The sequence below is a fragment of the Cardiocondyla obscurior genome, linkage group LG04 (assembly GCF_019399895.1).
Source record: "Cardiocondyla obscurior isolate alpha-2009 linkage group LG04, Cobs3.1, whole genome shotgun sequence".
NCBI classification, from domain to species: Eukaryota; Metazoa; Arthropoda; class Insecta; order Hymenoptera; family Formicidae; genus Cardiocondyla; species Cardiocondyla obscurior.
Genome location: NC_091867.1, coordinates 7,106,669 through 7,122,831, shown reverse-complemented (window position 1 = coordinate 7,122,831; position 16,163 = coordinate 7,106,669). Strand labels below are relative to the sequence as shown.

At 35.7% G+C, this 16,163-nt stretch overlaps 4 protein-coding genes and 1 long non-coding RNA gene across 10 annotated transcripts in view; 4 read left to right on the top strand and 1 right to left on the bottom strand.

The window, feature by feature from the left end:
• Positions 1–16,163, top strand: part of Alpha-man-ia (alpha-Mannosidase class I a) — a 299,072-nt gene that overhangs the window by 202,403 nt on the left and 80,506 nt on the right. For both annotated transcript variants that reach the window (XM_070654711.1, XM_070654712.1), the window contains one exon: positions 1,789–2,004. In XM_070654711.1, coding sequence (XP_070510812.1) covers positions 1,789–2,004 — 216 coding nt within the window. The remainder of the gene's footprint in view (positions 1–1,788; positions 2,005–16,163) is intronic.
• Positions 1–16,163, bottom strand: part of LOC139101547 (uncharacterized) — a 95,676-nt gene that overhangs the window by 3,944 nt on the left and 75,569 nt on the right. For 2 of the 5 annotated variants that reach the window (XR_011545565.1, XR_011545564.1), the window contains exons 5-8: positions 8,584–8,727; positions 4,464–4,512; positions 3,253–4,142; positions 2,617–3,009 (exon numbers count right to left, since the gene is read on the bottom strand). This is a non-coding gene — a long non-coding RNA (uncharacterized lncRNA). Of the gene's footprint in view, positions 1–2,616; positions 3,010–3,252; positions 4,143–4,463; positions 4,513–7,898; positions 7,978–8,583; positions 8,728–16,163 lie in introns of all 5 variants that reach the window. The other 3 variants (XR_011545568.1, XR_011545567.1, XR_011545566.1) reach the window with 3 other exon arrangements.
• LOC139101541 (odorant receptor 22a-like) lies at positions 5,482–9,097 on the top strand. Its single transcript, XM_070654755.1, has 8 exons — positions 5,482–6,671; positions 6,908–7,027; positions 7,344–7,461; positions 7,563–7,824; positions 7,928–8,044; positions 8,202–8,292; positions 8,374–8,516; positions 8,586–9,097. Exons 1-8 carry the CDS (start codon positions 6,528–6,530, stop codon positions 8,731–8,733), a joined length of 1,143 nt encoding a protein of 380 aa, XP_070510856.1. The 5' UTR covers positions 5,482–6,527; the 3' UTR covers positions 8,734–9,097.
• Positions 9,210–12,044, top strand: LOC139101532 (uncharacterized). The gene is made up of 9 exons (XM_070654746.1): positions 9,210–9,712; positions 10,070–10,189; positions 10,291–10,408; positions 10,556–10,817; positions 10,977–11,090; positions 11,280–11,370; positions 11,448–11,590; positions 11,711–11,843; positions 11,965–12,044. Exons 1-9 carry the CDS (start codon positions 9,572–9,574, stop codon positions 12,016–12,018), a joined length of 1,176 nt encoding a protein of 391 aa, XP_070510847.1. The 5' UTR covers positions 9,210–9,571; the 3' UTR covers positions 12,019–12,044.
• Positions 12,553–15,095, top strand: LOC139101537 (odorant receptor 33b-like). The gene is made up of 9 exons (XM_070654750.1): positions 12,553–12,696; positions 12,792–12,911; positions 12,993–13,110; positions 13,197–13,458; positions 13,550–13,666; positions 13,811–13,901; positions 14,256–14,401; positions 14,616–14,748; positions 14,823–15,095. The coding sequence occupies exons 1-9, from the start codon at positions 12,553–12,555 to the stop codon at positions 14,874–14,876; spliced, it is 1,185 nt and encodes a 394-aa protein (XP_070510851.1). The 3' UTR covers positions 14,877–15,095.

The window sequence follows — 16,163 nt, the reverse complement described above, 5'->3', positions numbered from 1 at the left end:
GGGAAATAAAATAATGAATTTATCCGTAAGCTTGAATTAATTAGCGACGAATTTCGGTGCCTACGAACCGCGTAATAAATACATCCCGCAAAGCTTCGTCCAAACGCCGCGTGGGGAAAATAGGGATAGTCAAAAGCAATACTGAAATTGTCGCGCGATGAGCACGTTCGGGATACCTTCGCCGGTCTCAGTTGCGAGCGTACGCCGGCGGAAAGAAATCTCGCATAATTCTATTCCCGATTAAAATAGACGTCCCGCGCGCATGTTTCGCACCACCGGTTCGCTTTATTCGAGTCGGTGCTTACCGCTTAACCGCATTAAATGGTTTTAATGGATTACTCTTGGATTACAAAGGCGAAAAAAAAAAGAGGGGGGAGGGAAAAGGAAAGGAAGCTCGGCCCTCCGGATGAGTCGGGGAGAGAAGCCGGTTACCACGGATGTGACGTAACAAAGAGAGAATAATTGAACGGGGCCACACGTCCGACGGGAGGTTTTGCCTTCTCCTTGTCCGCCTCTCGCATCTTCGTCCCCTTCCCTCCCCCTCTTTCCTCTCGCATCGCTTCTCGCCGTACTCTTTCGATCCGCCGACCGACACCGAGGCTAATGGTTTAATCCTAACATGGATGTTAACCAGATTACCGGCTACGGATCCGACATGTGCCGCGCATTCGCCGCGGTTTCCACGGAACAAATTATCCATGATTACACGGATAATAGCGGAAGGCGTTGAACGGCACGACGCTCGATGACCGCCGTCAAGTCCGTCAACTCGCACGGTCGTCCTCTACAATTTTCTGCGTCGCCCAGGCCGGCGCTCTCTAGGACCGGTGTAATAACGCGACATCATCGCGGAATTTTGCATATTTACCGCATGAGCCAAGCCTCGGCGTTTTCACCCTCGCGCAGTTATCAGTCTCTTGATGATCAGAGATTTTTATCATCGCGCGCGCGCGTCGAGACCAATGGACTGTCTGAAAATAATTATGCGAACGCGTCGTTACTTTCGTTTAACGTCCGTTGCATGTCGCGAAAAAAAAAAATAATAAAAGACCCAGGATATAAATTTATCGCGATTTACGTTTAAATACGATTCGCGGCAGTGATTATAAAGTGATGCGTCCCTCTGTCTTCTCCACTGCCATTTCGCGCTCCCCGATTTCCGCGCTTTTTTTTTATTACACTCGCGAGCGAAGGAAGGGAGAGAACGGGAGACCCTTTTGGTGATGCCACTGGCCAGGTCTTTTCGATATTATATTGGCCCTAAATTATGCCGTCATAAAAATGTGATGAAGCGACCATGACCGCGGGTGCTCGACAAACGGCTCGAGAAATCAAGAGGAGCGGAAATAACGGTCAACGAACGAGCGGATGCATTTGGTATTCACGGAACAGCCTACGTGGGGCGTTATCCTAGAAACCTGATATCTTTAATGCTTTCGCTATGCGTGCCGTTAATTAAAGAAAAGAGAGTTTAAGACTCTGAGACATAGACTTTCGCTCATATATTTTTAATACAGCCTGCTATGAATTTATTATAAATTAACTTATTACTTTTATTTATTAATCGATTAATTCTTGACGTGAGGCGGCGTTTAATTGCCGTAAAACCTTTCGGGGAGTTGAAATTTTCGTGCACACGAACAGTTGGAAGTCAAAAGGAAGATACATTATTATGATTTATAATATTAATTACGGCGATTGTAATGAATAATTCGAATATCGCTGTCGTATTTATTTTTGAAAACTTGCGTTAATTCATTGTGCCTCTTTTTCTTTTTCTTATCGCAGATGATGAAGCACGGCTGGGACAACTACGTGCGGTATGCATGGGGAAAAAATGAATTAAGACCGATCTCGAAGAGAGGTCACAGTGCCAGTATCTTCGGGGCATCGAACATGGGCGCGACCATCGTCGATGGACTCGATACTCTTTACATCATGGGCCTTCACGATGAATTTAAACAGGGACGCGACTGGATTGCCGAGAATCTGGACTTCGATATCGTGAGTACTGATTTTCATTTTATATCCGCATATCTTTCGATAATATCTATCAGCAATTTGCAGCAAATTATACCGCGTACCTTTAAAAAGCGGCGCGGAAAAGTAATATTTTTAATCAACATTGTTTCTAACGAAACAATTCTTATAAAAATTTGTAAAAGCAAGCCCACTTTATCTTAATATCTAGACAAATCAAATATTAAAGTACGTATTTTTTTATAAAATGTACGATATGACAGATTCAACGTATGTTACTTTGAATAAATTATCTGTTACGTTTTTATTTCAATTGTCTCTTGAAAATATGATTGACGTTGATCGCGAGAGGTATTAACTACGTTAAATATGCAATATTTTTTCTCTGCTAAATTTATTCTGTAGAAAGTTACGATATATTTTTTTATTTTTTTTATATTTTTTTTTGCAAAAGTAAAGTAATATTAATATTTTGTCTTCTAAAGTAACATTTACGTTTGATTATATCTATTGAAGATAAGATATAAAAAAATAAGAATAATCTTATACCGTTCTTATCAACACTTAATGCGATAAAAAAATTATTATTCTAAAAACAAATAATAAAGGTTTCGAGATATATTTAATTAAACTTACGAGTGAGAGAGATTATTTCTTTTTTATCTCCGTCCGTACTTTTTTCGGAAAAATTTCTGCATCTTTCCCTCTATGACTGCGAAAGTACAGTGATGTCTATCTAAGTGAAGGTATCACGATGAAAGTTCGACATTTGCCGACACGTGTCGAAACCAATTTCGTCTTGAGTCAACTTATCTGACGCAGCCATGTCATCGTCTCCTTTTTCGCGGGGCCCCAACGGAAGCGAACTTTTGATATAGGCCCGTGTCTGCATACACTATTTTCCCTCTCCGTACTTGCGCTCCTTTACTTTTGCGTTATACAACATGCCGGAAATGTGTTTGCTCGAAGAGAAGGTCCCGTCCTGACGAGATGTCGAAGACATCCTTCGATTTTCTCCCGGCGCACGACCTATTCGGATAAAATCTAATAAGTAGTAGTAGTAGTTGTAATAAAGAAGCAGTAACGTTATTTTAGACGCATTCCGAGACAGAAAGTTTAATTATATAATTATCTCCATTATCTCTTTTTAAATCTAAGAATATGAGAATGCACAATTTTTTAATTACGAGGTACGTCATGTAAGAAGATATTGCTAAAAAGAAAAGACAGCAGTGCGAAAAAGTGAAGGAAAGTGTAAAATAATAAAATTACCTAAAATAATTTTTTTCTTTTTTAACTGATAACATTTTTTTTGCCACTTCGTGGATATGGGACCTTGATGGAAAACGAAAATCTTATCTTTAAAGAACAGGACCCAGTGAAATATCTCAAATCCTCGAGTGGATCCAATATTTTCTCGATAAAATATCACAACGGTCCATTTGTAAGACACAAATTGCCAGCTTAAAGTCCCCGACATAAAATATTTCATTGCGATGTCAAACATTTTCTTCGTCCAGGTAAAACTTGAAATATTACTCTGCACAACTTCTTTTTAAATACTCCCGCGATGTACAAATTTGTGGACGAGAACTTTTCTTTTTATTTTTTTTTAATGCCGTTAAGTTTAGACGTGGCAATATTTAACGATCCTACAATGTTTTAGCAACGAATACATTACAACAGTTAATGCAATTATTTGGAAATAGTTATGTTTTAAAGCTTGCTCGATACATATAGGTACGTATTATTTTGTTACGTGAATTATTCTTTAAAGTCGACAATTTTTCAAGATACGTTACCTTCGGATGAACCTCTGATAAGTAGCGCATTTAAGCGCTTAATTAACTTAATCGTTATGTAAATCGATGCCCACGGTATTTCTCTGTCCGCGTGCGGGAAGAATAAACTTGAACGTTTTCGCGTGGCAGTTCCGTAAGTACCGAGCCAGGAAACTTAGCCCGGTTTATCCAAAGTTGGTAACAACCTCCCTCCGACTCCTCAAACTCTTCTCTCGCAATGTTCCGTCGGATTTCTAAGTGGATAACTTGCTGTATTAGCTGCTTTCGGCTTGCGGTTACTGGCGTGTCAACCGTGTTAGAAGTTATGCCTATTGTTTCGCGAGTGTTTCCGAAACTCTTTCGTCTCTCGTATCGTTTTGGCTGCAAGGAATGCAAAGTTACATCAAAGAACATTAGATACAACCCCGTAGATTTGTCTTTTCCTAATTCGCCAATCATTTATTCGCGTTTCGTGCATGCATAGATAACAATGTTTACAGAAATTAAAAAGAAAACTTTTTTTATTACAAAACTTAAATTGAAAATATCGTGACTATTCCATCAGTCGTTTGCATTGTAAATTTATTAATTTTATTTTTATTTTTTCTTTCTCTCTTTCTTTAAAATCTTAAAAATTTTAAACGTTAATTTCTTCGCCAACATATAAATCTATTCAGATATAAGAATATTAATACATTTTACCTTTATTGCGTATGCGAAATCGTCTCGAAATTATTATTGCAATCGGCATCTGAAATTGAAAAGAATAAGGATGACTCAGAAATACTTAATATCGCACGCACGTTCAATAAGAACGATAAAGGGCGAAATTAAAAGGCGGCACCGGCCACGATTCATCTCGGTTATTCGCATCCGGTTGGCGGGATAAAATCCAACGGGGCCGATACGGGAGGCTAAAGAAACACCGTGCAATATATATTGCCGGCAATGAGATTTATACAAGAATGAAAACGGCGCGACGAGCTTTTGGACGGGTTAGGTGGGAACCACGGACAGGCCGTATGGACTTGTCCGTGATTCGGACGGGCGATAAATTCGGGAAGGAAACTGCATCCGAAGGGGCCTAACTGCCCCGAGTGCAAAACGACGACTCGCCCGCGTATTATCCGTTAAAGATGCAGGGCCCAGCGAGGGGAATACGAGATACCGCACGGCCGCATTTAATATCCGACGCCGCCATTTCACGTTAATATACCGCATAACCGTACAAGATTAAAGAAAAAGACGCTTGTACGTAAATCTTGCAACAAAGTAGAATTTATATTGCTATCAGTTCGCGATCCTACATCGTGAAGAATAACTACAAGCAACGTTGCATAATTAAAAAAAAAGAAAAAAAAACAAAATATCGGAAAAGTTCTACATACTTATACTTTGTTGGTTTTTTTATTAATTTTTTTTTGCGTATTTTTCTACTTACATTGCGATATAATTGATCTTTGTGAATTGTAACGTCGCGATCGATTTAAACAGTGTTTTTACGAATTGACGGCAATTGGTGCGGATTTACTTGTTTGGAAGAACGAACGTTTCGTCGACCGAGTATGTGGTACGTGCGAATCAACATATCGACATGCCGCCCCCGTTATTCGTCGACATTGAGTAAGCCGCGCTTGGTAGGCATGCGGCGTGGTAGCTCTCGAAGGGCGAAACGGAAGGAAGGATTGTGCGCTGAGATATGCGAGATACACGTATCGCACAATTATGCCGAGCCTCGTCTAACAGCGCTGTGCGCTATGCCGTTCAACATAGAGAGATGCATACATTGCAAAATGAGTCAAGCCCCATTTTGGCTTCCCATTATCCGTGCAGCACGTGCTTTCAAACGTACGGATATGTCTGGGACATATAAAAATTTCAAAGTAGGTTTTCAGAGTCAAACGCGGCCGTTATATGCGTACGACTTGTACTCAAGCGTATAGTAATTCTGGAAATATTTTATGTGATAGTTCAAAATTTTACGTGATCCGGGATTATTATTTACAAAGAAGCCCAGCTGATTTCTGTTCCTATTTCATCTCCACGCAGATTAACGCGCTGCAGAGGAATTTATATGGCGAATATTAATTTTGAAGTATCAAATCTCTGATCGGAGAATACGTCGTGATATTCGTCGGTTAAAACTTTTTTTTTTTTTTAACGTAGAAAAAGCAAGAGTAAATCACGCGCACGAATTAATAATCGACACGTTTATACGATATATTAATCGCCATCTTAATATACACTCACTTGTTAAAAGTCGAACAAACGCTTTATCGTTCCACGATCTCGAGAAAAAAAAATAATGTGCACTGGTCGACTGTTCAATCGTGAATGGCGACAAAGAAGTGCAACCGCGTTATTGCGTTTGCGCGAATCAAAAAGAAAGAAAGAAAAAAAAAAGGGGAAGGGTTTTGTTTCAGGGAATATATTTTCTTTCGTACCTAACATAACGATTATTTATCATTATGTGTAATTTCCTCTGTGCCATGTTATTCACCCACGTTCCTGGATAAAACAAAGAGATCTATTAACGAAATTGACCTGTACAAGTTTTTTACTTCCCTTTGTAAAGACAGAAAAATTTTTAATTTAAAAGACACCGGATACTAGCATTATCTCGAATAACAGTGCGTTAAAAGCTGTCGAGGCAGATAAAAAAAAGGGGAAAAAAAATAGTTCGATAACACCTACTAAAAGAAAGGGAAGAAATAAGGAGGGCTTATTTTTTACTTTATATTCATGTAGCTCTAACGTGTAATCAAAATGAATTTGTTCGAAAGTCGCTATTTCAACATTAATCGTCTTCTCATGTCGTTAATTGGTCTGTGGCCTTATCAAAAACCAAGATCCAGAAGGATTAAAATGATCCTTGTGTCAATTTTGTTGGCAGAAGGTATAACAGCGCAGGTACATATTTTAACAGATATATTTTGCTCTTGCTATATTACTCTACTATTGTTAGTTTGTCATGTCTTGTTATTTTTTAATTATTTTTTATAAGATTTATTTGTTATATAATTTTTTTTTTTATTTTTAAATATAAAATTAGTAATATATTAAACAATCTAATTAAACTTATTAAATTTGAAAATTAAACGTTTATATGCACAGTTAACGATAATATTAAATAATATTACTTTCAGTTGATGAGCTTTATTACAATTGAATACAGTAGGAATCTTCTAACGAAAGTATTTTCCTTCTCTTTTATTATTCTTATCGGCACTGTAAAATATAACGTGGTATATTTCAAATCTGAACAAGTGAGTTAATTAAGAAAATTTTCCGTAATAGCCGAGCATAAAATAGTGAACGATTTGAATGCTGTACCGCAGCAAATAAAATATTGCAGAAGCTAAATGTATATTAATTAAAAAAAAAAAAGAAAAAAATTAAAATTAAAATAGAACGGTGTTTATTTGATTCCGACTGGCATTTGCAATATTTTGCTCAAACAACTGACCATCAGCAGTTGTTTGTACTTTTTTGTCCTTTTTTTTTTCTTGATTAAATTTCATTATACATATACGTTGATAGTAGAGTTAACTGTTGCGAGCAACTGTGATACTTAATCGGCAGGTAAAACATCTTTTCGAACAAGTTCTATGCGACTGGCGTGGTCTAACCGACGCAAAGGAAATAGAAATAATACAGAAATACGCGAATAAAGGGAGATTGTATACAATTGTTTCAGGACGTAAGGAAATATCGTGTTAGGGAGAATTAATAAAACATCTTGTCACTTAAATTATATCACGACTACAAAAATGCGTATCTGCGCCTTGCTTGTTATTTTAGTAAGCCTATACTTTGGCATGTTGCTTTTCATCGGCATGTTTTTCATCCCGGATATTCTCGATGTTATGGCACCGTTGAACGAGCCCCGGCCACATCAATTACCGATCGTAATCGAAACCTTTTTCGACCAGGAAAAACATTTTCTCTTCATTATTCTAAACTTTTTCGTAATTGCCGGAGTAATTTTAACAATACTATTTACCGTCGAAACCTTGTACATGATATGCGTACAACACGCCTGTGGACTATTGCAGCTCACTAGGTGAGATATTTGTTGTTACATATTATTTTATTCCCGTTATTGTATATATTATATATTATCGGTATCCGAATTACTTTGAATTCTGTGAACGACATTGCCTTAGCTATCGTATTTTGACGGCATTCGATAATCGCTTGCAGCAGATGAACATGTCTAAACCAAAATGCATCGTTTGCGTTAAATTGACCAATGCTATCAGGATCCACAGACGATCCTTAGAGTGCGTATTAATTTAAGAATATATCAGTGCAGATAACAAATGGAAATTTTAATTTTATAAATTATTTATACATCAAAGATTCGTATACGCGTACAGTAATGTATATTAAAAAAAAAATTTATTTTTTCTCTTTTTTTTTTTTTTTTCTTATCTCAAGGTTCGTCGATTGTCTATGCTCCACATTTTCTATTTCCTATTTTTTTTTGTGCATATTTGGCGTTACTTCGTTAAGCATTAATTTATTTGAGGTGAGTAAAAGCGCCGGATAATAATTTGATCGCCGGTAATTTCTTTTTAATTAACGGAAAACTATTTTTCCTTGATCCCAGCTTTTAAAAGCGATCGAATCAAAACAGAAGAGCCAAATGTTCTACTCGAGTATATTTGTCTTTGGTCACTTGTGTTATATGTTGTGGGTTAATTACTTCGGTCAAAAGTTAATAGATAACAGCGCCGACGTCTTTACGCAAACGTAATTTGCCGAATTTGCAATAAATATAAGATACGTTGTAGGTTACAAACTAATTGTGTGTACTTACAGTTATAATGTGCGATGGTACAAAGCATCTCCGCATGTTCAAAAGAATATATTATTCATACTGCACAGATCCTCGAAAAATGTCTTGTTTGAAATCGGCAACATATTCGTATTCTCTTTGGACGGAGTCGCTACGGTAATTATTCTGTAACAAATACATTTAAATGTTTAATTAACACAAGTATTTTAACGAGTATAAAGATTATCAAAAGACATTTAAAAATCCATTTAGCATAACGGAGGGTTAAACAAATTTTGTTACAGCTCATTAACTCGTCCTTGTCATACTCTATGCTGCTCTATTCCACTCGGACATAATTTACATACATCATATATCACAAAACTGGCCTACGAACCTGTCTGTAATCTCTTTTTTATACTTCAAATAATACTATTACACAATAAAAACTCATATCAGCATGGCACGGTAAAATGTAACATTCCAATATCCATCGCGTATTTTCTCCAAACAATTTTCGCTATTTATTTCGTAATTAATTCCAAGGATAACGCAGATCTTCTCCGACTCGATATTAAAACGCATTTCGTTCCGAAGAGAAACCATCGCGACGATCTCCAAACGACTATAAATGCAAAACGCTCCTTGTCGCATTGCGCGCGCGTAAAAATTCCATAACTACTGCGATTCTGCCCCTGGGAAAATCACTGGTGGTTACATTGAACGTGTGTAATTCGGTAACTTTACGTCGCAATCAGCCTTGCGGTGGTCTACGGCATGCGGTATATCCCGAACCGACCCTCCGTGTCCGATCTTACTTCGAAAATCGTTTCGTAATAAGCTAATTTATAAATCGCTCTCCCGCCGGCATCAGATTTTCCGTAATACACCGTGGATTACCGTCATTATCCCGCAGGAAATGCGTGGAAATAAGTTCGTAATAGCTACTGAAATATTCCGATAACGGCGGGCCTCGGGTAAGTCTTCGCGAATCCGCGCTCGCTAAGTCGCGCGGCGGACACCGATCGGAATGGATTTTTTTAACAACGAGTATTACTTCACTCGCAATCTAATGGAGTCGATTGGGCTGTGGCCCTACGAAAAGCCGGAACGTCGAATCGTTCGTATGGTATGCGTGTCCTTCGTTCTCACGCAAAGCTTAGTGCTACAGGTAGGCCTCCGATTGTTTGCACCAGTTCTATCGTTACTGCAGGACCGATCCTGTCGTTTAGGCTTAGCGAACTCGCGGATCTCAGATTTAATACGCTGCGCTCGCTCGCATTTGCATATATTGTACACACGTTTTCGCGAGTAATAATGCAACTTTTATCCGTATATTCTAGACGTATTTTAAGTCTTTTTTTTTTCTTTTTTTTTCGCGAGCTTTGGAAGATTCCCAAACCATTGCGACAGAAAATTTCCCCGCAACGGCCCGCAATATTTCGTGTATTTCTAGCTTAAACGTTTATTTTGCTTGCGATTAAAAAGAAAAGTGTTAAAGAAAGAAAAATGTAAATTCTGTTTTTAGTTAACACCGTTTATCACGCACGAATACAGTACATCGCTAGTTATTGAGGTCTTCTCGTTTAGTATTCTTTGTCTAATTTATGTTTTAAAATATAATACAGTATATTTTAATTTGAAGCACGTAAGTTGGTTAAATTAATGTTGAGAAGTCAATTAGACAGAGATTTACTTGACGGAACACAGCCGTTTAATAACTCAATCGCCTGTTTTTCGTAATCGTAGGTAAAGAATCTGTTTGATCAAATTCAAGGCGATTGGAAATTGATACAGGACATGGACGAGTTTGAGATAATTAAAAAGTACGCGCATAAAACGAGATTTTATGCCATTATTTCGGGATGTAAGTAGAAGAGAACGCGCGAATTCGGGGACATATATTTAAGAATGGGTGCAAAAATTGAATTAAATTATTTTCCTCTTAAAAAGAAAAAGATTGCCTTCTAAATACAGTACTAATAATTTAGATATCGTTTATTAATATTTTCAGTAATCGTTTATTCTGGGACATTGGCCTTTTTATCAATGACATTTATACCAACTTTTCTTGATTTTATATTACCGCTAGATAATCCACGGCCACGACGATTACCAATATTAATAGAATGTTTTTTGGACCAAGATAAATATTTTTATTATATTTTACTTGGTATTATAATGGCCTCTTTACTGGGCATGACCGTAATTATGGCCACAGAAAATATGTACATGATATTCGTACAGCATTCTTGTGCGCTCTTCGAAGTTATCAGGTAAAATAACGAAACTTTTTCTTTTTCTCTCTCTTTTTCTCTCTACACAAACGATATTGTGCATTTAATTTTGATATTATTAAATCTTAAACAAATATTATATTGTAATTAGTATTATTTAGACAAAAAGTTAAACTAAAGGTGCCTTTATATTTTTAGCTATCGTTTAACATATGCATTTGATACATATTCGAAAACGACATCCCCAAACATTAAACGCAAGCTATGCACTAAATTATTAAGTGCTTTTACCGCTCATCAACATTGTTTGGAGTGAGTACTTGATATACTCTGAAATACTGGTAATCGTGAAATCAAGAATAAAAAAAAAAAAACAAAATCTAATTAACATTTTATAATCGTAACGAGATTGTATTCACACATTTTGTCATATATGATTTGTATTTTGCTGCTTTTTTCTATTCACTCGTAACGTGTATTCTTGTTTTAACATTTTTTAAGATTCGTGGAAACCATGCAGTATAAATTTTCAATATCTTACTTTGCTCTGTTTGTGATGGGCGTGGGTTCGGCGAGTATCAATTTATTTCGCGTGAGTAACACCGCTGATTAAAAAAGACATATCAAAGTAACGAGTGATTCTCCAACAATTACATTTATCAACGACAGTTATTTGACGCGGTCACGAGACAAAATATATTCGAAGCTGTCGCAGCCGGCTTATTTGTGTACGCTCATGTATGCTACGCTTTTTTTATGAACTACTTCGGGCAAGATATAATTGATCGCAGCGAATATTTTTTTCAACAAGTGTGAGTGTATCTTATTAAAACAATATTAATTTTTATTTTTACAAAAAAGTACTCGATGTATATTACAACATATCTTGACTGAAACTATAAATTTAAATGTGCATAAATTTCTATATACAGATACAGCACGCAATGGTACATGGCGCCGGTATGTACTCAGAAATTGTTACTCGTAACATTACGACAGAGTACCAAAAACAGCAAGATATGTGTCGGCGGTTTATTCGTTATGTCACTAGAGGGTCTAGCCACGGTAAAAAAAAAAAAGAAAAAAAATATCACGCACATGTTATATAAAATTACATAAATATTAATCCCATCTACATATACCGTAACCAAAAAAAAAGAAGTAATACAAAACAAGATTCTTTCAGCTTATTAGCATGTCGTTATCTTACTGCATGGTTATGTACTCAGTCCGTAAATGATCGTGCAACGTATTTTCAATAAACGCAATCGTCACAAAATTATTTGATTGACGTAAAAAGAATATATATATATATATTTGCGTTATATTACCACGAGTTTTTCTGGATGGCGCCTAAGGTTTTATACTTCTGGACTCGGTGAATTAAATTATGAAACATAATACACTATACGAATAAAATAATATTAATAAACGAACCAAGTAAAGCGCAATTGTAACTGGGTGGTTAACAGGGGAAGAAAAAAAATATTAAATAGTTCCTAAGAAAGGGTTCGAAGTCTATAGAATAGTACCATAGAATAAAGGCACAATTTACATAATTGCCAGCGGTAACTTTTCTCGCGAAACATTATTTTTCGTTATTTTTCTCACCCTGCAAAACTGCTATTACTTTAAATTGAATTTCGCGATTTGGATAATGGCCGGAATTATAGAGCCGGTTTATTTTAAAAAGGAAAAGTGTATCTAATAGCGAGCACTGTCCAAGTAAGAGAGGCCGTATTTTGAAGACACGCGGCAGACGTCTTAGAAAGGAATGGAATTTCACGGATATCGCTACTATAAAGTATATCGAATATTTCTACTGCCACTCGGCCTTTGGCCGTATGGTGATTCACACTTTAAGCGTATTCAAACGATTTTCTGCACCCTAACGATTCTATTTTTGATAATTGCTCAGGTACAATTTGTAAATCACTCGTATTAATTAATTGTAAGTGGAATATTAATGTGCAATAATTTCTGGCTGGCGATACACGATTTTATAATTTTTAGTTGTTGAAACTATTTACGATGGAATGCACTTTCGAGTTCGTATTAACTGATCTGTCGTATGCTATTCCTTCCATAGTTTATCTCTTAAAATACGTCACGTTTTGTATACAATCTCGAAAGGTAAGGCGTTACGCGAAACTTGATTCGTTTATTTATTAATCACGTGTTTATCGACACATTTAATAAACGTGCGTGAGGCAGATTAGAGAGTTCATGGAATGCATCCGAGTCGATTGGAACGAGTTGCAAGACGAAGAAGAGCTTGAGATAATACGAAAGTACGCCAGGACGGCGAGAACATATTTGTATGCGTTTGTGGGTAGGACACCGTAAAAAAAAAAAGAAAAAAAAATTTGTCTGCGAATTATTCGCACTCGTGTTGTTTCAAATATTCTCTGATTTTAGGTGTATCTTATCCCGGCACCGTGGCTTACATTTCGTTGCCATTTTTGCCAGACATTCTCGACATTGTGGCACCGTTGAACGAATCACGCACGCGAATTCTTCCGTTCCCAGTAGAATATTTTCTTGACGAACAAAAGTACTTTTATCTCTTGTTGTCGCATTCAATCGTGGCGATTATTATCGGGATTGTGACAATTGTAACTACGGAGACATTGACTTTCGCATATTTTTGTCACATTTGCGGTATGTTTGAAATAGTTAGGTAAGATATTACGCGACTAGATTCTTCAAGAAAATCTATTTTAGCTCAGATGTTGAATAATATACGATTGTTAATTATTTTGTGCTTGTAGTTACCGTATAATGTCCGCATTCGGTAAAAGCTTATCAGTATTATTAACGTTAAATAAAGAGAATACGATTCGTATCAAATTAATTGCAGCTGTAAAAATTCATCAAAAAGCTTTCGAGTTGGTAATCCACTACTTTTATCAACAATATTAAAGCAAAGGAAATGAATTTGTATTATAACATTCGTTTGGTGTTATTATAAAGTTCGTGGATAATTGTTAAAAATTCTTATTGATATAACAAAATCTATACTCTTCTTTCAGGCTTTTTGAAATTTTAACATCCACATTATCATTGTCCTATTTTACTCTAATTATTCTGGGCGTAGCTTCTTTGAGTATAAACTTATTCCGTGTAAGTAATAAATTAATCAATATTCGTGTGCATAAAAATTCATTATATGTATATATTAATCGCATTAATACTCGAGTGGAAATTCATTTAGTTATTCTGATTTTACAACTAGTGATTAAATCGCGTGGATTAGATATTATTTCTTAAAATTCAAAAAGTGAGGCTGTCATTAAAAAAAAAATCTGTCTAGCCACTGTCCTGATTAGTTATTAGCTGGTGATTAGACAACGTTTAGGCTCAATTTCCACTCGGGTATATGCCGGTAAAAGTGTTTTTGTTATACGTATGTTGTTTCGATGTTGGATTTATAATGTTATAAAAATGTAGATATAAAATTCTCTTAATACGCTTTAGCTCTTTCAAGTCACTACTCTATCAGAACAGAAGAAAGAGATTGTACTATATATAGTATTTGTAATTGGTCATTTCTATTACATGTTTATGTGTAATTATATGGGACAAATAGTTATAGACAGCAGTACAGACATTTTTAAAAAAGCGTGAGTATGTTAATGAAATAACGATTTAAACTCTTTATTTTTTTTTCTTATGTTATACAATGTATTGTTTTAATACCATATTTGAAAATTATTTTTACAACGTATTAATTATCTACTTCATTGCAAGTGCTACTAATTACCATTGCTGGCAAATATAAAACGCTAGTGAATTTAATTAATACTTAAAATAAAAACCGAGACGCTGTTCTTTTAGATGCGACACACAGTGGTACGCAACATCCTCGAGAACTCAAAAGTTAATGTTGTTTATCATGCAGAGAAGCATGAAGTCTTGCAAAATAGTTATGGGCAAACTGTATTACGTGTCACTGGAACAATTTACTACGGTAAAGTTGCATCACGGATACGATAATGAGTCTTATTTTTAATTCGCCTTGAAATAATAGATTTATTTTCCCAGCTCGCGAGTATGTCGTTATCGTACTTTACAGTAATTTATTCTGTGCAGCAATGAAGCTTGCGAAGAGTGAAAATGTAGTGTCTAATAAAGCATTCACTGTTCGAAGACGGTGAAAACTTTTAGAATAATTTATAGAAAATTGAGAACATTGTATTATATATTCGGTTTACATTAATTTCGCCTAATTTGATTAGTGTTCCTTATCTATCATTAAATATTATATTAATACCTGATAAATTGCACTATCGTCTCTGTTAGTTACACCGTACGTATTGTTTGTTACTGCTATTGTATTTGGTAATTAAAATGTATTCAGAACTACCTGAATTCGCAAACGTATTTGAAGCGCGAACGTTGTTAATAATAAATAGATTGTTGTCAAGTATGTATGAAATGTTTAATAGCACAACGTAATACTTACGCGTTCTGCACGAAAAATCACAGTTATATATGCAATTTGATCTTAGACATTAATTTGTTATTACAACCAATATTCTTATATGTCACTTATTTTTTTATTTTATTTTATTTTTTTTAATTAATTAAACGCGCGTTTTGCCTCGTACATCTTTTTATTCTTATCAATAAGCCCGGAAAGTTTTAAATCGGACTGTAAGAAAGGATGATGCTTTCAAGACAAATTAAATACGCATGTGTCGCGGCCGCACTTGTGGTAGTTTACCGAAGGAAAAACTTTTCTATATTCGTCGCCTTAGTCTATGGAATTCGTAATGTAAGTAATTTAAATAATTGCAGCTTTACTCCCCTTTACCTTTAAACACCGCAAAAAAAAAAAGAAATTGAACTTATATTACTGCTGAAATTCAGTGAAGAGAAAGAAATAAAAGTGCTTTTTCTTTTTTTTTCAAATAGCACTGCAATTTTGAACAATAACTGCAATTTAATGTCAATTGTCGAATGTGAAAAGGTCTGAAGGATCGACGAAACGAAATAGAGTCGTGAGAGTTAATTTTTAGCGACAAATAAATAAACGTTCTCATTCATTGAGCGAATATGGATCTAGCAAGTAACATGCATCGCTACTACAACATACATCGCATTCTTTTGTCTTCGATTGGCCTGTGGCCGTACCAAGATCCGAAAATGAAAAAGATCCAATGGGTAATTTCTTTAATTATTCTGACATCCTCCGTTATTATCCAGGTAAACCAATTTTAAGTACGCTAAATCGGATTAATGTTTAGAATTATGCAGCCGCTTGTGTGCACGTATTAACTAATAGCTCCGCGACTTGTTACTTTGTTCGTTAAATGCGATTATTATCGATAGAAATGCATTAAAGTTAAATAATAAGAGCAAACAAAGTGAGATAATTAAAAC

What these genes read in the sequence shown, in the direction of transcription:
- LOC139101532 (XM_070654746.1), top strand. Translation starts at nt 9,572, where the DNA reads ATGGATTTTTTTAACAACGAGTATTACTTCACTCGCAATCTAATGGAG. An exon ending in TATATTTTAATTTGAAGCAC is followed by an intron (nt 10,190 to 10,290) that starts GTAAGTTGGTTA and finishes TCGTAATCGTAG; the next exon opens with GTAAAGAATCTGTTTGATCA. An exon ending in CGAGTATCAATTTATTTCGC is followed by an intron (nt 11,371 to 11,447) that starts GTGAGTAACACC and finishes TATCAACGACAG; the next exon opens with TTATTTGACGCGGTCACGAG.
- LOC139101541 (XM_070654755.1), top strand. Translation starts at nt 6,528, where the DNA reads ATGAATTTGTTCGAAAGTCGCTATTTCAACATTAATCGTCTTCTCATG. An exon ending in GTATACAATTGTTTCAGGAC is followed by an intron (nt 7,462 to 7,562) that starts GTAAGGAAATAT and finishes TTGTTATTTTAG; the next exon opens with TAAGCCTATACTTTGGCATG. An exon ending in GCCGACGTCTTTACGCAAAC is followed by an intron (nt 8,517 to 8,585) that starts GTAATTTGCCGA and finishes GTGTACTTACAG; the next exon opens with TTATAATGTGCGATGGTACA.
- LOC139101537 (XM_070654750.1), top strand. Translation starts at nt 12,553, where the DNA reads ATGGAATTTCACGGATATCGCTACTATAAAGTATATCGAATATTTCTA. An exon ending in TATTTTTGATAATTGCTCAG is followed by an intron (nt 12,697 to 12,791) that starts GTACAATTTGTA and finishes TATAATTTTTAG; the next exon opens with TTGTTGAAACTATTTACGAT. An exon ending in TGAGTATAAACTTATTCCGT is followed by an intron (nt 13,902 to 14,255) that starts GTAAGTAATAAA and finishes AATACGCTTTAG; the next exon opens with CTCTTTCAAGTCACTACTCT.